Here is a 23,854-nt window from a genome sequence, read left to right on the forward strand (position 1 = left end):
TTTCTTGGCCTACTTGTTTTTGTCAGTTGCTGATAATAGTAAAATTATATTGATATGGGCTGCTTGGATATAATCACCTGATTGCAGGTTTTTTTAGAAGAGGTAAAACTAGGGGAGCAAAAACATAACTTTGCTCCCCCTAACTGAGTAATGCATTACATCATTGCTGGACTGATATGGTAATTATACGAGATCGTCCTATATTGACAAAGTAGCCTAAATGCACTTTCACAGCCTACAAGACGGCTGATATGTAAACTTTGTGTAGCTATTTTTTCTTCTTTAAACGGATGGATTGTTCCCTGTATGTGTGATGTTACTTGTTGTGTTAATATGATATTAAAGTTTTGAAAGAGTTGTACATTGTAAAAGACAGATCATTATAATCTCAATATTCCTGCAGACGCTGCCTGCTGGAACAGCAGCGGCAGAAGCCCGTGGATTAATTGAGCGCACCCACATCCGATTGGCGGCAATCTTTGTGACGTTTACGGATGTAAATGGAGGAGAGCCGTTCTGCTGCTGTTACACAAGGTGAGAATGTTTTCATATTTTTTTCAGATAAGCAGCAACATACCGTATTGTAAATGCAGGTTACACCAGAGACACCGGGGCTAGAGAGAAAGCCTGAGGTCGTCCAGCTTCAGCTGCACACACACAGCAGACAGATGGGGGAACTGAGTGTGACTGCACAGAGCGGAAAAAATTTTAACATCCACAACTCCCGTCTCCCTCTAAAGTCCCATCCTCCTGCAACTCCACCTCCCTCCAAAGGCCTACTCCCCCCTCCTCCATTAAGTCGTCATTATGGCTATGATAGACTTAGGCGTTGGCAAGGTAACGTTAGCTCCACGGAAGAGGAGAGCGAGTGTAACACACCAAGAGAAGAGTAGAGGAGTCATATATAATATAAGGTTGACGGTAACATTAACGGAGAGATTACGTGAGCGGTTACATCAGTTGGAGGCCTCCACATGGGGAAGACAGACAGGACGCTCGGCCAATCATTGCATTCGGTCTGAATGCGATGATTGGTCGGAGTTTTCTTAGAATCATATGATAATGGTATAATTATGAGTTTTTATCTCTGATGGAATTCACTTACATTTTAGTGTGCCATCAGCTTATTAATAGCATTTTAACCTAAACAAAGAAAAGTGTAACATTTCCAGAAAGGTAAGGGTTGCTTTAAGTAACAGCTGGGCGCAGGGATTTTTTTTAATAATGCAGAGCTATTCAATTATCCAGCAGTGGTTGTAGTCTATATTGAATAGATTTTTATAACTATAATGTATGTGAAGTGTGCACTGTGCAGCTTAATAGAAGTATCTGATCGAGACTGGTATCTACAGATACTCAATATTAAATGACTCGGATCAGGATCAGGGACAAAAAAATAAAACAAAACTTGATCGGGATATCCCTAGCATATACAGTATTTGTCTCCTACACCTTAACCCTATGATTTGAAATATCTGACCTTACTTGAACTTGAAAAATGATGTTAGATAAAAATAGTGTTATCTAAGCTATTAACCTCCCACTACTGTGTAATTCATTTATTTTAATTGGCAGACCCTCTTGCCACAAGAATATACTGTAGGTTATATTCCTTTTCTAAATTGCAGCTGTGAGTTCCTTAATATTATGCTTAATGACTATTTTTGTAAATAGTAGTGCAGAAACAATATACAATCATGATTGTGCATACTGTAGATGACGTAGCACTGTGCAAAAGCAAAAAACAAAAAGATTTACATGTGATAGGAAATGTTATGAAAGCTGTGGTGGCCTTTTAGCTGCAGATTTCAAATTTCAGTGATGAAATTGTCCTGTATGCTTTTAGGAAATAGAAAACAGACAGTGGGGACAGGTTAACATTTTAACAAGGGCAGTAGCTCAGTCCATAGGGACTTGGGTTGGGAGCTGGTTCAAGTCCCCGTCTGGACCAAATGCAGAACGTGGACTGGTGGCTGGAGAGGTGCCAGTTCACCTCCTGGGCGCTGCCAGTGTGCCCTTGAGCAAGGCACTGAACCCCCCAACTGCTCGCCTGACCAAGGCAGCCCCCTCACTCTGACATCTCTCCACTTTGTGCATGTATAGATCCTGTTTGTGCATGTGTGTGTCTTTCGGACCTTTTGGAAGATTTTATATTTCATTGTTGTATACATTGGATCAAAGTAGATTTAATATGGCTTTTTGACAGAACAATACTTTTTTAATGTCAACGTGATCCCTGCACAGCAGTGTTGTAATCAAGAGCACCTAAACAGAGACCAGTCATGACCAAGATCAGAGTGTATTGAGGCTGAGACAAGACCAAGACCAGACCAGTGTGCATCACACACTGTATAGGCCTGTTCCTGGTAGTATTTGGGGGGCAGGAACTACTACAGGAACGTCCTCTCGCTTGGCCCTTTCAACTGCTGTGTCTCCACTGAGAGGGCGGAGTAGGAGGAAGGTTCCTGTAAAGTTACCGGGCTCTGGATGTGACGTAATCGTTGCGCGACCATTTTGACCGGGGCGACGCGGCGAAGAAACAAACAAAGAAGAAGAAGAAGAAGAAGAAGCAGAAGTAAGAAGAAGAAAGCAGACATAAGAAAGACAATTAACAACATGAAAGGAGCTGAGGTGGTTGCTGGGCTTCTGGCGTGTCTCTTCATTTACATGGCGGTGGAAGCTATGAACGAGAGGAGAAGACGTCTGCTGAGTTTTAAAAATGCCGGCTATTTTGTTGCTTTCTGTTGACGTCACATCCCGCCTTGAGTATATCCAATCAGCACCAAGTAAACCCCAAGCCCCATCCAGGAGTTTTTCGGGGCCGTTCTGAGTACCTACTCCGAGGCAGGGACTTGTTTAGCCCCTGTAAAAGTTCCAGAACTCTGTCCTTCGGGGGTGGTTCCTGCGGTGGAGACACGCACCAACGGCCCCGTAAAATTACCCTGAAGTTTCTGCGGTGGAAACGGGCCTTATGACACAGTTAGGATAAAATTTGGAACATGCAAACCATAGGCACTCCTCATTCCCAGAAAAGCACCCACAGAAAACAAAAGATTCCTCTTCATTCTCCTCTTTTATTGCCATATGTGTGTATGAATAAGTGTACCATAAGAAATGTCTTGACAAATAATCAAAGGAATTGCGGAGGTGAACTTGATGTATGTGAATTTTTCCTTTGTTTACTATGAATAAACACAGAGGAGCTGAAATCAACGTAACCACCTTTATTCAACACATCTTTTGTCCACGAGCAATCTAGTGATATCTCCTCAGTGGTGGTCTTGACTGGTCTTGGAAAAAAAACTCCAGAGTCCACTTTTTCTGAGACCAAGACATGACTGAGTAAAAATACAATTGAGTCTGAGATGAGACCGAGACCTTCAAATGGTGGTCTTGAGACTAAGACCAATCGGGAGTATTACAGCACTGCTACACAGAGTTCTAAATTATACACAAGGATAAAATATTGAATACTTGTTTGCAGAAGTATTTATCCCTTCCAGATCAGTATTTAGTAGATGCTCTAGTGCAGTGGTGCTCAACTGGTGGGTCATGTGTCCATTCTGAATGGACTGCAAGTGACACACAAACGTTATTACCTTATTTTTAAGTAAAGTAAATTTCCAGCACAGAGCTTATTTTATTATTATTATTCTGAAGTGCTGCTTCTTGCTGTAGAGTGAGTGACCAACGGACAACTACTTGACAGAGACAGCAAACTAGCTTGACAACATGGCCAACACAAGTATGCCCTAAATGTATTAAACTGTGTGGACCTTGAACCAATAACTGAGGAGAAATCTGGACCCCGTGGCTGAACCAGTTGGGAAGCACAATCCTGAATGCCATAATGCTGGCAGCAGTTATAGCGTTGACTCTGTGTGTGGAGAGGTCCTTAAAACATTTTACCTTATTCTTCTTTATAAACTGCTCAAGCTCTGTCAGGTTGCATGAGGATGGTAAGTGAACAGCCTTTTTCAAGTCCAGTCACAAAATCTGGGCTGTGACCTGTGATCTGACTTTGGGAACATTGTTGTTTTTAAGCCTTTCCTGTGTAACTTTGGCTTCATGCATGGGCTCTCTCAAGTAATGGTACTTAGAAACAGTGCACACAACTCAGTATCTCAAGATAATGTTGGGTGTACAGTTGCGATAAAGACTAAACAAACAAACAAACAACGGCACTCACTGCTCCATCTTGTATCCACCTTTGTATTTTAATTGTGGACAGAAAACAAACGTGTTTCAGCATAAAGCCATCATCAGCGTGGAGAACAAAAGAAATGACAATACAAATATAGATAACCAGGTGAGACCCAAAGTTCAGTCAGTGACAAGGCCATATGATTAGCCTATACAATAGGATCCATGTGTGCCAACACACATGTGGCCTCCTCAGATAGAAGAGGTATGGCCTCAGGAATCAACATGAAAGGCAACAGGTGTCACGAGCCTGAGAGAAACAATCTACAGGGCTGAATGTCCCAGACCGGAGACACACATAAAGCAACAATATGAAAATGGCAATGCAAATCAACAAATACATAAAGATGCCCACGAGCAAACAAAAGTTGCCAAAAACACACCAAAGCAACAACCTGCACTATATATGTACAATCCATTAAACATCTAAAGAGAAGAATGATAATAAAATAGATCTATGCTAAAAACATCCCAAAAATTACACAAGAGACCAGTAATGTACATAGAGGGCTCCAAATACTGGGTAAGTAAGGAAATCCCTGAGAGATCACCAAACAAGAATCTGTCCATACTAGGGACTCCTAGCATTAACAAAAAAAAAAAAAAAAAGAAAGAAAGGAAAAAAAAGGGGATAAACAGCTATGTGACCCTATCGAAACCAATTAATAAGTATAGACCAAAGAGCATAGATAAATATCTTAGAAAAATATATACAAACATATAAGGCAAATGTAATAAGGGCAATTAGCATGTCAAGTTAATTTTAATCATAATTTTAATAGTTTTAATTAAGAGCTAAATAACCCTATTAAATATTTAGAATTCTTAGAGTAAATAGAAAAAATGTAAGAAAATGTAGAGAAAATGTATAGGACAAAAAATCTAAGATCCAATGAGAATAAATAGGATGTAAAAGGGACCCACTCTGACCTTGTCAGCCTCTTAATATTAGCCAGACAGCACAATAGAGTATCTAAATGGTGGAAATGGATCAATGTGTCTATATAAATCTTAATGGGAAGTCAAAATGTACAAAAGGACCCCAAAGGATTATGTAGAAATAAATTATGAAAAAATAAATAAATAAAAAATAAAATAAAATAAATAAACTATAGAAAACAACCCAGAAGCAGTTCTTCGTTCAATCCCCTTGGGCTTTCAGTTTGTCCACACTCTACAAACTGAAAGCCCAAGGGGATTGAACGAAGAACTGCTTCTGGGTTGTTTTCTATAGTTTATTTATTTATTTATTTATGTATTCATTAATTTATTCATTTATTTGTTTGTTTATTTTATTTTGTTTTATTTATTTATTTTTTTTTATTATTCATTTTTCATTTTCATTCATTTTCATTATTCAAGTGTCTGATGCATTATTCCCAGTAAACTGACCAGACCAGTGTCTGTCTGTGAAGTCTTACAGGGAAGGAAGCAAAGATGAGGGTTTCCACCAGTCAGCTGCAGCAGCTCACCATCTTCACCACCGTGCTGACCGGAGCTGGGATTGGCACCATGTACTATCTGATGCAGAGTGAGTACAAATGTGCTCTGTGTGTGTGTTTGTGTGTTTTAAAACTTTCAGCTTTCTACTAACGTTGTATCACAGCACTCCCTTTATACACCTTTTTACACAGAGGTGGTGCTACATAGCTGCTACAAAGTCCCTTCTCCTTGCCTTTACTTTTTTACACAGAAACAAACAACGGCAGCATCGTGCCACTCCAGAGTGTGATTTTAGACAGCATGCCAGCATCACGGAAACAAATGAGGCATGTCAGGTGTGACATGTAACACAACAGTGTCAGCTTCTAGAGTGACGCATAACATTCGCGTCAGCAGCGCTTTATACACAATAACAATAGTGTACCATGGCAGTAACAATCATTTCCTATCCCTGTTATATGGCGGCTGATCTTGTCCTCTGCTCAAAGGGTAAGGCGCTCCTGGACCTCATTGTCTCCCCAGTTTGTGGACATTTTCAGCAGCTGTTCTTCTTCTTTGAGTTGGCTGCTAACTGCTGCTGGCTGCCTTTTGAATCTACCAGTGGTGGGTCGCACGCATAACACGCCATCAAAACATCACACCCATTTCGTCTTTCTGGCTGTCCCCTTTATACAGATGTCGAATTGACGTTATTGGCTTAAAGGTGAGACAACTCTGTCCCCTCATTCTGTGATTGGCGGCAGTAGCTCAGTCCATAACACTTGGCTTGGGAACCGGAGGATCGCCGGTTCAAGGCCCCATCCGGACCAAATATGGAGCGTGGACTGGTAGCTGGAGAGGTGCCAGTTCACCTCCTGGGCACTGCCAAGGTGCCCTTAAACAAGGGCACAGTGTGAACAGAAGAACAGTGTGCACAATTCCCGCCTTGAAGAGGCTGTGCAAAAGGGGCTTCTCTCGCTCTCAAACTGAGACCAAACTCAAATCGAACAGTAAAACTAGGCAGTGGTGCTAAAATATAATATATGATACACAAGATTATGTTCCTGTATATTGTGTATTTTTCACCCTTCAGCATACTGTTTGGCTGTAATAGGAGTGTTTGTGACGTATAGTACGTTCACATGCACAGTTAAGTGTTAACTGTTATAGCTTGACTAGGCCATTTAATTGGACTACTGTCCTTGTCCCAGTATACAAGCAAGTGAGGGGAATCAATTTATTGACCAAAGTATGTCCGGCTCTGCTACAATAGGTGGTGATATGCCCTTTCATCTTGTTAGTATTGGCAAACTTATGCCATGGTGGACAACTTCACAGCTCTGTACATTTCGGCTCTGGATGTAGCTTTTGCGATGTTGTTACCAACTCCTTATTCTGTTAAGCATTTAATGCTATTGGACCAGAAGGGGCGGAAGCTGTGGAGCATGTGCAGAGTGCCTTGACCAGTTTGGGTCTGATTGACTGTATACATGCAAGAGTAATTAGACCCATTACCTGTGTTAGGGCCATCTCTGTGGAGCCAGAAGTGAGCATATTTGGGTGAGAGGGTGGAGCTGTGGAGGAGTTAAGCTGTGTTCACACCTGACCTGTTTTTTTTTCGCTGTCGCTCGGTTCGCCCCTTTGATATCGCTTCATCGCTCAGTTGCAATCGCTCGTCAATGTGGCAGACAACATGTCATAACTATGACATGACATTGTCATGAACTTGTCATAAACATTATGTACATGTCGTAAACGTTTATGACTGCTGTCATTAAGTGTCATTCGGTTTTTGTAATGAAGTTGACATTGTTTGGGTTGTCTTGATTATGACAACTTGACATTAATCAAAGTGACATTACCAGAAGTTGTCTTTGTCATGACAACTTCACATTAAATTTGCAACTATGTAAAGAAAAAACCCACATATGTTGTGGTTACGCACCACACACAAGACAGGACTTTGAAAGAGGATCAAGATTTAATAGAGCAGAGCAACGCGTTTTGCTTACAGCCACTTTTGACATTAAATTTGTTTAGGATGTCCTTATTATGACAACTTGACATTAACAAAAAAATGCACCTCTTTTTGTGTTTATGACAAGGTGACATAATGATTATTATAATTAGATGTCCAAGGTTACAGACCGATTCTAACACTCGGTCAGATAGATGTCTGCCAGGATACGACACAAAACTGGCTGTCATGACCAGTGTCGGGGGTATCACGTTACAAAGTAAAGTAACAAAGTAACGCGTTACTATAATTAGATTACAGTACATTTGTTTGTAACACATTACTGTTGATAACTTGCAGGATATGACACAAAACTGGCTGTCATGACCAGTGTTGGGGGTAACGTAAGTAAAGTTACAAAGTAACGCGTTACTGTAATCAGATTACATTTGTCTGTAACACAGTAATGTAACGCATTACTGTTGATAACTTCAGTAATTGCATTACAGTTACTAATCAAAAAATAATGTTGTTACTTGCATTAGTTTAAATTCTTCAACTATCTGCATAACAGGAGGACAGAAAAACAAAACAAACGTTCCCTTTCATGTGTGCTTACGCAAGACTTGTCTGACCTCACTCACCTGACCTGACTGTGACACTGGCTGGATTTCATGGATTAGGAGACGGAGCAAAAATGGCAGCACCGCTTAAGACGTCTTTTGAGGGGTGGAGATACGCACACTACTTTGAATTTGTTGCGCGAAAGGACAATAATGTGACGGTAAAGTGTAAACTCTGCCTAGGCCAAAAACAACTCTCCACCACTGCAAACATGACATCAAATCTTTCCAAGCACCTGCAAAGGCAACATGCTAACATAAAGCTAGTAGCTAAAGACCCCCGTGACGCTGAAGGTGAGCCAACACCAACCAAGCAGCCAAGGCTTGATTTTCAACAAAAGGTATCGGCAAAAGCAGAGATAAGTAGACTTGTAGCAGCATACATCATGGAAGAAATGTTGCCTGTTTCAACAGTGGAATTGCCATCTTTCCGAAACATACTGAGCAAAATACAGGTAATGAGGAGTGGACGGCCGCCATCAGACAGGAAAACTTTTGCAAGCTACCTGGACCAGTGTTACGTGAAGATGGAAACTGAGAGTACATGTCAACTTTGGCAGTCTCATGCCAACGCTGGAGATTTTGATGTCAAAGACACTGGCACTGCAAAACAGGCTCTCCCAGATGACAGCGGGTCTGCCTAATTTTAAATCTGAAAACCAAATAGATTGTTTTTTTTTTTTTTAATTTATTTTCATCTATTATTATGTTTTTGTAGTGAAACCGCAGATATGTTACAGTACCTCATTAACTCACATGATGCTTCCCGCTGAGCTATGCAGCGCAAATTACACAGTACATAGCCAAGCTCATCAAATCGTTCTATATTGCATTCACAGGCCATCAAGACACGATTTGGGTTGGTGTTGGATAGCAAAGATGCTCTCCTTGCAGCTGTCACACTGCCAAAGTTTAAAGTCTGGTGGCTGAAAGAAGAGGAGAGATGCTTAAAGGTCACTGCTGACCACCAAATGCTGTGCTTCCCCCCACGATGAGCAGGATGTACGTACGCCACAGATCCCCACCTCCAGCAGTCATTGACTATATGAAGTCGGGGTCAGAGATAAAGATTCTGAACCGTTTCCCCACAATAAAGACTATATGTATGAAATTCAACACAGCAACACCCTCTAGTGCACCGGTGAAGAGGCTCTTTATCCTGGGCAGTCTTGGGCTGACTCGGAGGAGGAACTGGTTGTCTGACAAACAATTTGAGACTCCTCATGAGGTATAACCACTTCTTTGATAAGCATGTCCAGTAAGATGGAAAAATGTACTGTAAAGCCCTAGTTTGGTGAGTGAGCTACAGTGAGTTGAGTGTGTTTGGCCTGTTGGATTGCACAGTTCAAATTACATTTCATATGCAACGTTGTTTTCCTTTGAAGTCTCATCATTGTCTGATATGATGATCTTATTTTATTTATTGATATTATTTTGAACAAATTCATGTTTGCATTAGATGGTTGGAAGGACAAACTCTTTTAAGTTATGTTGTTGTATTGTAAAGACATTCAGTTTGACGATGCTTATCTCATGGCCTCAAAATATAAATAGACATTTAATGATGATAAAAGTTTCCAATGAAAGTTTTAATCATAATTTTATTTTGAGACGTTTTGCATACTGCCAGTACTATAGCCTTGTTCTTGACACATTTTTCTGTGAAGTGCTATTTGGGCTGATTTTCACAACTTTGCTGTCAGCTTTTTTGTATTAAAGAGCATAAAAGAGAGATATTGTGTATGTCCTCCATATTAGAATAAGGATTTGTGCTGATCTGGGCATATGTAAGGTTTAACTTTATATTGTTAATTGGCAATTAAGTTACGGTGGATCTCAGGTGATGTGATGGAGTAATCCAAAAGTGATGGAGCAATCCAAAAGTAATGTAACTAGTAGTGTAACTAATTACTTTCAGCAGTGAGTAATTAAGTAAAGTAAGGCATTACTTTTTAAAAAAAAGTAACTAGTAATGTGTAATGCATTACTTTTTTTGAGTAACTACCCCAACACTGGTCGTGACACCATTATGACAGTGTAATGAATAAATTCTTTGACCTCAAGTAAAGGGGTACCATTTTGATTTGTCATTAAGATATAAAGTTACCTTGTCACAAGGTCGATATACATGGCGACATAACCAGGTGTTGAAAAGTTTAGCTGCAGGCATTGAAGGGAAACGAAGACAGGTAAATTCAGAAGGTTTTAAGAATAGGAGTTTAGCAATTCAGTTTGTCCGTGAGGGGGAGAAATAAAGAAGGGATAAGTTAGTAAGGAGGCAAGGGCGTGGCCGCCTAGAAGGTGCCTGTGATTGGGAAATGCAAGTAGATTTAGGGGAAAAGCTTGTTGTTCCCCAGGAAATAGTTTGTACCAATCAGAGGCCTGACATAGTGTTGTGGTCAGTGCAGAGGTGGGTAGTAACTAGTTACATTTACTCGGTTACATTTACTTGAGTAACTTTTTGGATAAATTGTACTTTTCAGAGTAGTTTTAATGCAAAATACTTTTTACTTTTACTTGAGTTATATTGTTTTAAAGCAACAATACTCTTACCTCTTACTTGAGTACAATATTTGGCTACTCTACCCACCTCTGAGTGCATAATTACACACACATATATATATATATATATATATATATATATAAATGTACAGTATATATAAGAATATATTTGTGTTCCTTGTGCCTTGATTTATGTTATGTTTGTAAAGATTTAATTTATTTTTGTTTTAGTTAAAGGGGTATTGTTTAAAATACATGAATTTGCAGATTATTATTTTTGATTGATTGATTACTTTCATGTTCTTATTTTACAAATAAATCAGACGTTACTCAACAGTTACTCAGTACTTGAGTATTTTTTTCACCAAATACTCTTTTACTCTTACTCAAGTAATTATTTGGATGACTACTTTTTACTTAACTTGAGTAATATTGTTCTGAAGTGTCAGTACTCTTACTTGAGTACAATATTTGGCTACTCTACCCACCTCTGGGTCAGCGAGTCAATGGATAGTATATTTCATTGAGCTGACAGTTCCTTGGGAAGACTCAGTGGAAGAAGCCTATGAAAGAAAAAAGCTTAGGTATGCAGACTTAGGAGCAGAAGCTGAGCAGCGAGGGTGGAAAACTAGGATTTGTCCAGTGGAAGTGGGGTTTAGGGGATTCATAGCAAGATCAGCGGTCTCGCTCCTGGGGGAACTCAGAGTGCGGGGACAGAGTTTGAGGAAGACAGTGAAGGAAATGTCAGATGAAGCAGCTAGATCTACTCAGTGGATTTGGATTTCTTTTTTTCTTTTTTTTTTCTTTTTGTTTTCTGTTTTGGATCTTTGTTGCTTTTAACCTCTGTGAGGCACTTTGTGTTACTGTCGTATGAAAAGTGCCATATAAATAAAGTTGATTTGATTTGATTTGAGGAGGAATAATGTCAGTATGCTATGTAGCGTATGAAATAGAGTATGGTGAATGTGCTAGGAAAGGTAGTATCGGCACGGTCACTACCTGGAGCTCGCATAAACGAAGCCTGGGTTTGTTGAAGGTGGCGGTGCTTTTTGGGCTGAGAAAGCCATGTGTAAGTAAGGTAAAGGAGGTTGTTGGGTTGGTGCGAGGAGCAGTGAGACCTGGCATTAGGGGAGTGTCTCTGGAACGCCAGAGATCACTGTCACTGTGTTGTGGGGCCAACTAGACAAAGGGAAGGTTCCGACCTGATGACCCCAAAGACATGTTAGTTATGACTGCTCATTGATCTGTATAGTTAACCCTATGGGCCCGACGCCCGAAGTGCGTCCAAATGCACACCTGTTCTTCTCCAAGCACTTTTCAGTAGTCCAATGTTTTCACAGCGAAAAAAAATTATAAAGTTACACGAAAATTATGTATAACAGAGCTTTCATACAGCTCTGCAAACACAATACTCTTGGATGGATTACTCGCGAATGCAGGGTCGCACAGAAATGCCATGCATATCACATGAAAGCGCAGGACTAGAGCTTTCCAGTGATACCACATACATCATTGTGCTGTCATCCCATCATGCTATAAATCCAGATTAATTGTCTACAAAATAAAAACCTGACGAATTTCTTTACAATCCATTATACAGATCTTGTTATCAGTTACTTCATATATTGACTAATATCGTATCTTACCACGTCTTAGGCTTGCGTGTGTTTCTCCCTGTCTATCCACATTTGTAGTCCGGCTTTCAAGATGCAAATATCTCCATATTGTCCAGTTGACACTCCATCAAACTTTGTATGACAAGAAAAGCGTACTTCACCTTTGTGCACCCAGACAACTGTAGCCTAATTATGCATGCATGACAGGGCCGTAGTCAACGACAGACTTTGTTTACTGCAAACAAAGTGGCAAATATTATCTTGGAGGACATCATTGCACTTGGTTGACTATTTTTCTATTATCTTAGATGTAAATATTGCATGTTTCTTTCAGATAAAACACATTTTTGACTTGTGAATGAGTCAGTGGAATTTCTTGCAATAATGAAAAAATACTGGCAATAATGTCCGCCTGGCACAAACCACATGTTTTGGACAGCTGTGAAGTGACAGAATGTCCCACCATCATGGTTCTTATATTGCCAGATTCCAGAGAGTCTCCCCTCTTCATATATGGCAGAATATGTCATTTTCCAACTTGCTATGCTGAGATACATGTAAAAATGTAAGAATTTAGTCACACAGATGTTTTTTTCATTGATATAAAAATTAGTATAAAATACAGGCACATAGAAGGACATGAAATGATGGCAAATCTGGTTAGCCCAGATTGCCCTGAAAAAAACAAGATATAGCATGTGTATGTAGCCTTTATAATGACTGTGATATGAGCTTAAAAGTAAAGGCAGTAAAAATACCCCAAAAACACCTAGGGCCCATAGGGTTAAGCCTTGCCATAATAGCTTATCATAGGGTTTAGGAGGTTATTCACTGAGCGCTGATCCTTTCTCTAGAGCACAAATTTCTTGTGTTTATTTGAACTATCATGATACCACTTTACTTGAGGTCAAATAACTTATTCATTACACTGTCATAATGGTTTCATGACAGCCAGTTTTGTGTCGTATTCTGCCAGACATCTATCTGACCGAGTGTTAGAATTGGTCTGTAACTTTGGACATTTAATTATGATAATCATTATGTCACCTTGTCATAAACACAAAAGGAGGTGCATTTTTTTTGTTAATGTCAAGTTGTTATGACAAAGACATCTTCTGGTAATGTCATCCTGGTTAATGTCAAGTTGTCATAATAAGGACATCCCAAACAAATTTAATGTAAAGTTGTCATGACAAAGACAACTTCTGGTAATGTCACTTTGATTAATGTCAAGTTGTCATAATCAAGACAACCCAAACAATGTCAACTTGTCATTACAGTGTCATGTCATAGTTATGACAGTGTCATGTCACCCTTATGTAGATACCTTCAGGTAAAGTGTTACCAAAATAATGTAAACGTCAGGGGAAAATTAACTATTGAGACAAAAACTGTTTTTTGTACCAGGCTGTAAACATGTTAATTTCTGCTGTAAAGTTGGGCATTTTAACATAGGGGTCTGTGGGGATTGGCTCCTCGAGCCAGCCTCAAGTGCCGTTTGAGGAACTGCAGTTTTTGGCACTTCTGTGTTGGCTTCATTTTTCAGCCTTGGAGGTTGCCACTTAATTTGTGAACAGGAGGTGGGCACCATACTAGAGGGCTGCATTGGGACTGGGTCCCGCCGGGTCCCGCGGGACCCAACGCAAATATTGCAGGAGTAGGAGGCTTGGACTTTGCTGCAGGCAGGAACGGGCGGCTAAAAAAAACACTGCAGGATCTTGGTGCACATGCATAAGCGTTTCCACTCTATATTTATTCGCGCTCTTTATAACTCACTGTGAACCTATGTTGCATAATAAAGATTTGCCCCCTCGTAATTTTTAACTGCCCCCTCAGTAACTTCATCCTGGCACCAGGCCTGCCTTAACCTCAATCACTGTGTGATTAGATAAAGGTAGAAAAATAAATAAAATACAGAGGAGGAGAATAGAATGAGAAACAGCCTTTATTTCATTAAAAACTAAATGAAAACAACGAAATAGGAGCGCTATTCCTGACCAGTGCATCAAAAGACATGCAGGCCAGGGAAACGAAACAAACAACCCCATGAATCTCTTTATTAATAGCCTATAAAATTACGTGTTTTCTCCTGTGGGACAGGAGAAGACACAAAATCATCGATCTCTATTATTGTGCGGGTATAAAGTTTTGTCAGTTGGTCAGAAATTCAGCGGGAGCAGGCAGGAGCGGGTTGAAGAAAACAGTCCTGTGCAGGGCTCTACACCATACTGTTTCCTGTATTGTAAAAATGGAGGCTGAAAAAACTGAAATAGAACAGTAAAACTAAGCTGCGCTGATCAAAAATAAACCAAGATTCTGTTACTATGTTGTCTCTTTCCCACCTCAGATGTTTTCAGAAATATATTTCAGCTTAACGTTTCACTGCAATTTGAGCTTTGGTCATATTGCTGTCCTCAACCGGCCAACATATTGTTTCCTGTGTCAGAACGGACTAGCTCACATTGCACCAGTGGGAGCATTTATTGGTCCTGTGTGGTGCATTGCATTCTGATAGCTGTAGGGTTACTACCTCTTGAGCAAAAGTGAATTCAACAGCCCTTTTCCCTGTTTTCTTTGGTCATGTAGCACCAACTTCAAAAGCATTTGCATCTTTCTGCATGATGTGAGTTTTTCTTTACACACTATAATATTTTACAAAGACTGGGGATCTTGCAGGGTCACTGTTCACAAGACTGCAACTACTGTAGATTCCTTTTGAGATAATTTCCCATCCTGCTCTTGGTGGAAAATATTACACCAAACTCCCTGTAGTAAAATTTGACATAATGACAATTCCTTACATGTTCACATGTAACTCTAGAAACACAAGATAAAAAGCGTCACATGTTGACAGTATTCTAGTCAGTTTGCCATCAATATAAATCCAAAACAGAAGCCTGTATTTGCATTCAAACTTTACATTCTGGATTTTGTTGCCTCAACTCTTTACACTCTTGACGTCTTTGCTCTGTTGGTTTAGCTGTGCTGTTTTAGTGGGAGGAGGTGTGGGATTGAGAGGTAAACTTTAAAAAATGAAGATTTCTCAATAAAATAAGTGCTGGTTAGTGGATCAGATACACAGTGAATTAAACACTGATTCTTATTCCACAGCTCCACCAATTTACTCCTCCCTTTCCACAGAACAGGAGAATCTCGACTTGTTCACGTTCTTGTGCCTTCCTGGAGTCTCCTCTGTGTTTACTGTCTACCCGGTTTGCTGCTTCCTGTTTGGTGTTGGAGAGAGCGCGGCTATTGGTTGTTGACAATGAACGTCATTGAACTTCAGTATCAGCCAAAACTACAAACTTCCGATAATATTAAACATGTTCACTTTGTCAGGACGAGAAAAACACTGACGTAAGACAGCGAGGACTGAGTTTAATGACCACCCTAAATCATAGAGATCATGGACCCTCATGATTTTATTACAACACTGGAAAGTTGTCAGCCACAGAGAAATTGCTTAAAAAGCCGTCAGTATTCAACCACTGAACTGACAGTTTACCTTCTTTCATCTCGTTCTCTTTGAGCTGCCTGTCCGTAGTAACACTTTAACATTTAAACTGTTTTCAGCACTCTCACTTATTATTTTAAAACCCTCCTCACTGTTTTTCAACCTTTTTGTCTCCTATCCAATTAGAGAAATTTGTTGAGTCAGACTATCACAGACTGGCTCTGCAGAAGTTGGAAGCATGTTCAGTTGCCATGGAAAGCCTGGGGGCCCCACCATTAAAAGTCCACAACATCCATCTGACTGACAGAAACAACCGCATAGATCAACGCACTGCACAGGTACTATGTTTCAATTAGTCATCAAAATTTGTTCCTCTGAGTTCTGTGTCACCAGACTGTTCCAACAAAACAGTAGCCATGTTCTTGCTGGCAACTCGGTCACCTGTGCATCGCTGTGCCAATGTTTGTATGGCTATTTTGTCCTTGGATTTGTCCTGAACTTCCAAGTTGCTGCACAAGAACATGGGTTATGATGTTTGGCCTAAGAAACCTCTCTTGTTAGGACTTGGACACCCATGCATGAAAATAAACCAAACTGGTAAATTCCAGTATTGTATCTTCAAAAGCTGATTTTTTTGACAATATTTTGAACTTTATCCTCATGTAAACTATAACAGTCAATGGAAATAATACCATCTTAGAACATCAATTTGTCACTCATGAAGCAACCAGTCTTTGTAAAAATAAATGAGACGTCTTAGAATTTTGTCTTGTTAATTGATTTTTTTGCATTGATTTGAAATCTTCCTTTACATGCAACCTTGGTAATTACTGAAGTCATAGTGTGAAGCCAATCTAGGGTATCTCACTTGGCAGGAGGCTCAACAAGATAGGTGTTGCCCATTGTTGTGATAGCCCTAAATTCCAAAGCCCCGATAGTTCAAGAAAAACCCCACTGGACCCAAAGCCCATTTCTGGCATGCAAGAAAAACAAAGTTTTTCTCTTGAATTTCAAGGTGATATACAAATGGTAATTTTGTCGGTGAAGTATTCTTTTAAAACACCCGCATTTGGTGGCTCAAAAGTTACTGTAAAAGCAGGGATGGGTTGGTGGAAATCACGTGTTTTCGGTGGCTCAAATGCTGCTGGGAAATGCTGCGAAGGGTCGACAAAAACGACCTGGATCACTGGCTCAAATGCTGCTTTGAATCTGTAAGTAACTGCATGGAGTGTGTATTTTTGGAGAAACAGGACTTCAGAGCAATAGGTGTTTGTTTCTGGGATAACATGCTGTCAGAGAAATGGACTTTTGGTCCAGTTTTTCAGACTGGCTTTCAGGCTTTGGAACTCGGGGTCATCAGGACACTGGCATGGCAACAACAAGATCATGACTTACCTTTGGTTTCCAATGTTGTAAGTTCAAGTCGTAGGGGATGCAGAATATGCCAATGCCTCCTCAGGCATAGGCCTTTCTCACAGCAGACCTTTTGACTTGTCATGGTAGGAAAAGCACAGGTATCACTAATAATACTAAAGATGGCTCTGTTTAAGTGCTCCAGTGAGGTTGACAGTAAGCAAACATGCAGGATACAAGGATCCTGAAATCAAAGCTAAATCAGCTAAATGGAATTCAACCATCATTAATTTCATTATTTACACCTGTGTTGTTCTTACTGTGACATGTCAAAATGTCAATTTTTTAATTTAAGATGTTTTACATTGTCATGGTCGGAGCAGTTCTGCTGATGGACCCTCCTGTATATCTCATTTGTCTTCCCTCTCTTCCTTTTTTCATCTTCCTCCTGTTGTTCATCTTCTTCCTCCTCAAAATGCCCTGCCCCAACCCACCACTGTGCAGTCACTATAATTGTTGTTGAATTTAATGTCTAGACAGGCATCTGAGCTACAGTGATATCCTTTCAGAATATCTGTTGGTGTTGCTGCTGTTGTGACAGTATGTATTTCATATGTTGTCCATGGTCAGCTGTTGGACTGGGCGTGTGCATGGGCGACCAAACCAGTTTCCATTCTGGGGATTAATAAAGATATTTATCAGTCAAACGTGAGGCTGGTGTGGGATTCAAATGATGGGCAGCTGTAGCACAGTCATGTTGTGAAGAGCTCTAATATCTGTTTACACTTATGCAGATGAATTTCAATGTACATTGTGTTGCAGATAAAGATCCCTGTGACCGGGTTACTAACTGGAGGTTATCTCTATACTTCTTCAATCAGAGACACTGATACCAACAGGTGAGTACAGTCTGTTCTATTCTCAGTTCAATGTAAATGATGGTGACGATTCATTTTTATTCCTCTGTGCTGGCGATAGCTGTGGCCGAAGGCATTATGTTTTCAGGCTGTCCATCCGTATATACAGTATACGGATGTCCAACTGTCCCATGGTTGTGAATGCGATATCTTGAGAACACCTCAAGGGAATTTCTTCATATTTGGCGCAAATATTCTTGTGGACTCAAGGATGAATTGAATAGATTTCGGTGGTCATAGGGCAAAGGTCAAGGTCACTGTGACCTTTTGTCTCATTCTTGTGAACACAAAATCTCAAGAACACCATGAGGGAATTTCTTCAAATTTTGCACAAACATTCACTTCGATTGAAGAATGAACTGAGAATAAATTAGATTATGAATTGATTTTGATGTGACCTTGTGGCCATCTCATTCTCTTAAATGCAGTATCTCAAGAACAGCTTGAGGGAATTTCTTTCTTCTAATTCTAGATATTTAATGTATTGTGACAACATTATTACATTGAACAATGTAAATAAACAGTTTTAATGAAATGCTCTCTGATCAGCCGATGGAGTATGAAATAAATATTTATTGCGAAACATCAGTGAATCAGTCTGCAGTGATCCATGAATAAATCTAAGCGATTCTAACAGTATCTGTTGTCCACAGCTGCTTAGTGATAGTGAATCTGCAGCACCTTTGCACTGGCAATAGCCGTGGCCGGAGGCATTGTATTTTTGGGTTTTCCGTCCGTACGTCCATTCATCCGTCCTTCCTATCCTTGTGAACACAATGGGCTCTAGTTTCCTGGCACGGCACAGGGTGGCGCAGGGTGGCGAACCCCGCGCAGAGCTAGTTTCGAGCAGCGCAACCCGAGGCACGCTCAGTTTGGTAGTTTGGCAGACTGAGGTGCGCTGAGATGGGTGTGGCGGCGCAGTAGGGGGAGGTGTCGACAGATCCAGCTTGGCGCAGTGACAGTTTTGCGCCAAAAGGCTTCGCTGAAGGTGCGCTAAAAGCTCGCCAGCTGAAACCAGGTCTACTGTCAGCGCAGGGGGAGCGCAGCCGGTGTAAGCTGAAGTTTGGCTGACCGGCGGACAGTGCGCACACATCACCAAAACCTCACAGGCAGGTTTCCAGAATGTCAGGCACATTAACGATGCAATAAATCCCCCCCCCCCCCAAAAAAACTATTCAATTCAACTATCTGCAATCAGCACATAAATGTATCTCTATATCGACTGTCCCGTCACATCTGATGTCAGATCAAAGGGGATTGGCACCGTTTGGCACGTTTGGCACGTGTAATGGAAACCCAACCTGATTTAACACAGCTGCAAACTAATGAGTTCACATCCCTCTCAGCCAACCACAAACTGCGAGAGAAAAAGAGAGAGCGCGCGCACACAAGAGAAACGCAACATTGATTTACAGTTGTGGTGACCTCCTCCCAGGCTACCTTTGCATCATCAGCCCGTGGAGGTCTGCTCACAGTTCTGTATATTCGGACACTGCAAGCTTGGACCTCCCGGACCAAAACATCAGTTTCCTCCTGGGAGAAGTTTGGCCATCTGACGCTGCTGCTCTCTTCTGCCATGGCGAATTGAGTAAACTCTCATTACGCCTTCGCGCGGCACATTTAAGGGCGAGGAGAGGGGCACATTTGATTGGTGTGATGTGAATCGGCTGTGTAAAACCCACTCCACGCCTTCTCTCCTCCCTTTTTCCGACTTGTGCAGGTAGGAGGAACGGAGGTGGGAAAGAGGAGTAGCTGCGCCAGCGCGCACGGTGTGCCAAACTTGCAAAATCCGCCTGGCCACACCCAGTTGGCGAAGCGCAGGTGCGAAACTAGAGGCCCATATCTCAAGAACACCTCAAGGGATTTCTTTAAATTTGGCACAAATGTCCACTTGGACTCACCGATGAACTGAGTTTTTGTTGGTCAAAGGTCAAGGTCACTGTGACCTCATCTGTCTCATTCTTGTGTATGTGATATCTTAAGAATACCTTGAGGGAACTTCTTCAAGTTTGGCACAAATGTCCACTTTGACCGAAGAATAAACTGATTAGAATTTTGTGGTCCAAGGTCCAGGTCAGTGTGATCACACAAAACATGTTTTTGGCCATAACTCAAGAATTCGTATGCTAATTATGACAACACTTCACACAAATGTCTAATAGGATAAAATAATGAAGTGATGACATTTTATATTCAAAAGATCAAAAGTCATCTTCACTGTGACATCATGATGTTGTGCAAAAACACTTTTCTAGCCATTACTCAACATCATATCTCAGGAACAGAAGGGGAGACATTTGGTCAGATACTTGATTGGTGATACTTATCTTGGGTGTCCACCTTGAAACTTTGCTGATTGTATGGATCTTCTGTGCTGTCGGGGGGACAATGGGTGTGAAATATCCATGTTTTCACTGACATGGATGTTAACTGTAAGAGAAACTCAACTGGTGCCCGGAGGCACACAACCACAGGGCGGTAAGTCTAGTTTTGATTCATGTGACACTGGCAATTAACACCAGGGCCCTGAGGTGACTTAAACTCTAAGTCAGTTACTGTGGTTAACCTGTTTGGTGGCAGGTATTCTTAAACAAACCCTGAGTTTCTCTCTGTCTTCTCCATCTTACAGAACCAGACACACTGTTTCATTTCATTCAGTCCGTTTCAAACTGCGTATCAAAATGCATTAATTAGCAGTGGTTTACTGGATTTAAAAATCTAAATCCTGGTTGGATATCAGTTTGTTACTCAGGACCATCTAAAGTTAATGCTTTTATGTGCTGTCAGTCATTTCTTTGAACAGCAATTTTTTCATTAAACACATAAACAGTGAAGTATCACACATTACGTTACCTCTAATCTCACACAGATGTCTGCATATGTATGCTTTATCATCATCAGATGATAGCCAATAAGTTCTGAGACTGAGTCACCCCCTACTCAGAATAAAACCTCTGCATGTCCATCTTTTTGTGAGTGGTTGTTCTTTTTTAAATAGGTAACACTGTGACTCTTTACACAAGGCAGCTGTCAGTTTGTTAGGGCACTTTTACTAAAATGTTTATTGCATATAATGTGTTACCTCAGTATCAATCATAGAAATAAAATTATTTGAAAAACAAAATTCTGGGTTTAAATTGTAAAAATTGGCAGGTGATTACTGCATGATTACTTATCTGTATCACTCATAATGTTTAATGACTTTAGTTGTTCTTTTATTTCAGACATGTTAGGATGTTACATACCTTGACATGTTTGAGCGGAAATTTCTGCCTTGTGACGTGTCTTTATCAGCTGATCTGTCAATCAGCTGATATTAGGGAGGCATGACCGTCCTGTCACACAAAGCACACAGAATACACAGGAGTGGTGACGCTACCGTACGTCAGTGGGGTCACAGAACGCATTCAAAGAACAATGAGGAAACACAGCATAAACACACAAAACAATAAATGCAACGCCAAATACGAGATAAGATGCCAATCATGCAATAAAAGATACATCGGGGAGGCAGGGAGGAGCTTCAGCACACGTAAAAAAGAACATCAAAAGGAATGTGAGAAGGAGACGAAAACAAGACAAATGATCAATAAAAGAAAAGGCACAACAAGAAACCTACAAATCAGCCATAACAGATCGCTGCAAAAGAGAAAACCATCCTATGGACTGGGACAAGGCCAGAGTCATACACACCAAGGACAACAAATACCGGCGCTGGATCAGGGAGGCTATTGACATAAGGAAGCGGGGCCCAGGGACGATGAACAGGGACGAGGAGGCATACATGCTCTCCCACACCTGGAGCAGTATCCTGGAGAGGCAGCAGACGGACAGCAGGTGGCGTGATTGTCCTGTCAAAACTCCTGTCAAAACTGACAGGACGGTCACGCCTCCCTAATATCAGCTGATTGACAGATCAGACCCGTCACAACCACCACCAGCAAGTGACACTTCTGAGGAAGGCGGAAGTTTCCGCAGAAACATGTCAAGGTATGTAGGTCTAACATCCTTACATGTCTGAGAAAAAAGAACAACTTAAGTCATTATCAAAAACAAAAGACATAATGAACACCATTGAACTCATAATGTTTATTGGTTGCATTAATGGAAAATAATTTCTATAATATTGGAAATTATATGTTAATATTTATAATGAGCAGGGTCGTAGTGCAGCTGCAGAATAAAATTTAGTTGTTTTTTTTAAAGTAGACTGCGTACAGTCTGAACGGGTTTTAACAGAATTTCAGTGGCTGAATTTAAATTTACAACATTTGTTAAAGTAGCTGAAATAAAGCCACTGAACATTGTTGAGCCAAAAATTCAAACAGATGACTTAAATTTGAAATCTGCTGTATTTTAACCTCCATGCCTTTTCAAATGCAAATCATCAAACACATTATTACTGTATTAGATTGTGAGCTAAAAATAATCCCTGTCTCTGATGTAAAAATGTCAAATTTGTCATCTTCAGTTTCTGGCTCCTGTGTTTTGTCCCTGTCAGATTAAAGCTGTACAAATATATTTAAAATGTAATGTAAACTATGACCTAATGATGAATTAATGAATAACACTGAATAAAACTTTATTATGTTAATTTATCAACCTTTTCCCTGCTCTGACTCAGACTCTCTCTCTCTCTTTTTCCAATTAGATAAATGTGCACAGTCCGCATATTCTTGCATTAATATCTCTGCATCCACTGGATTAAAATGGAGGTCCTGCTTTTTATTTACCTGTTGCCATTGTGAATCATAGTTGCGGAACTCCATTGATGATGGCTTTTTTCATTCACTGCGCACAAGTTTAAGTCAAAGCGAACATACCCTGAGTTGATTGAACTGACTCTGATCGGCTGTTCTGACATTGAGACATTTTCTGTCTCCCTCATGACAGAGAAGGTGTGTCGCTGTACAATTGGTTGATTGTAAATCAGCTGAGAAACAGCTGATGACTCAATTGACAGACCCAGACAATGACACCTACAGTAGAGATAGTGAGTAGGCATGCGTGCAAGGTGCGAATGGCAGGATGAGAAGAAACCTTACAGCCTGAGCATGGAAAGCATTGTCTTCCTGACTGAATTTTCACTACAGCTTCATTTGTCTACTTTGTATGCACGAGTCCTGACCTGTGTTTGTCGCTCCCTGCAGGTGGAGTCTGAAGCAGGCAGTTCTGAAGCTCAAGGAAGGACAGATCATCGACCTGCTGAATCCACCTCCACCAGCTGCAGCACAAACCCAAGATACAGTGGAGGGGCTGGACACAGGCCACTGGCACTGACCAGCTCCATGTATAATTGAGAACAATCAAAGTGGAAGCCATCCTGCTCCTACCGCTAATGACTAGAGATCTGATCAACTGTAATAATATAGGTACATATAGGTATATTTACCAAATGGCAAATCCTCAACTCCAGTGTCATGTTGGAGAGACAGTTACTCAGCTCTGTGATTGTTACTGAGCTGCTAACAGACTGCCCCGGATTGTTGTGTTGTCTCCAGGTTTGGTTTTGATAAATAATGTGGTGCAGCACTAACTGTTGTGTTATTGCTTCTCTTTTCTTTTATAATGAATTTCTTTCAAAGTATGATGTGCCACAGGTCCAGACCTGTGGCCAAGTGCAGCGTTGCCTCACGTCACCTGTGTCTCAGCCAAAAATTTGCACTTCAACGGTCTGCAAAGATCCCAGCCCATGGCCAACTGGCATCTTTTGTACACCTGCGTGAGAGGAAATAATTCTCTACGTGTATTTCTCACTAAAAAACACAAACCAGAAGACAAACAGGACAGACTCAAGGTTCCACTTA

The 23,854-nt window shown here is 40.7% G+C and overlaps 1 protein-coding gene across 1 annotated transcript; it reads left to right on the forward strand.

Annotated features, from left to right (window-relative positions):
- Positions 1 to 398: 398 nt before the first annotated feature.
- coa1 (cytochrome C oxidase assembly factor 1) lies at positions 399 to 23,580 on the forward strand. Its single transcript, XM_033649619.2, has 5 exons — positions 399 to 534; positions 5,619 to 5,734; positions 15,964 to 16,115; positions 17,953 to 18,029; positions 23,198 to 23,580. Exons 2-5 carry the CDS (start codon positions 5,641 to 5,643, stop codon positions 23,325 to 23,327), a joined length of 453 nt encoding a protein of 150 aa, XP_033505510.1. The 5' UTR covers positions 399 to 534; positions 5,619 to 5,640; the 3' UTR covers positions 23,328 to 23,580.
- Positions 23,581 to 23,854: the final 274 nt, after the last annotated feature.

Source organism: Epinephelus lanceolatus, chromosome 12 (assembly GCF_041903045.1).
Source record: "Epinephelus lanceolatus isolate andai-2023 chromosome 12, ASM4190304v1, whole genome shotgun sequence".
NCBI classification, from domain to species: domain Eukaryota; kingdom Metazoa; phylum Chordata; class Actinopteri; order Perciformes; family Serranidae; genus Epinephelus; species Epinephelus lanceolatus.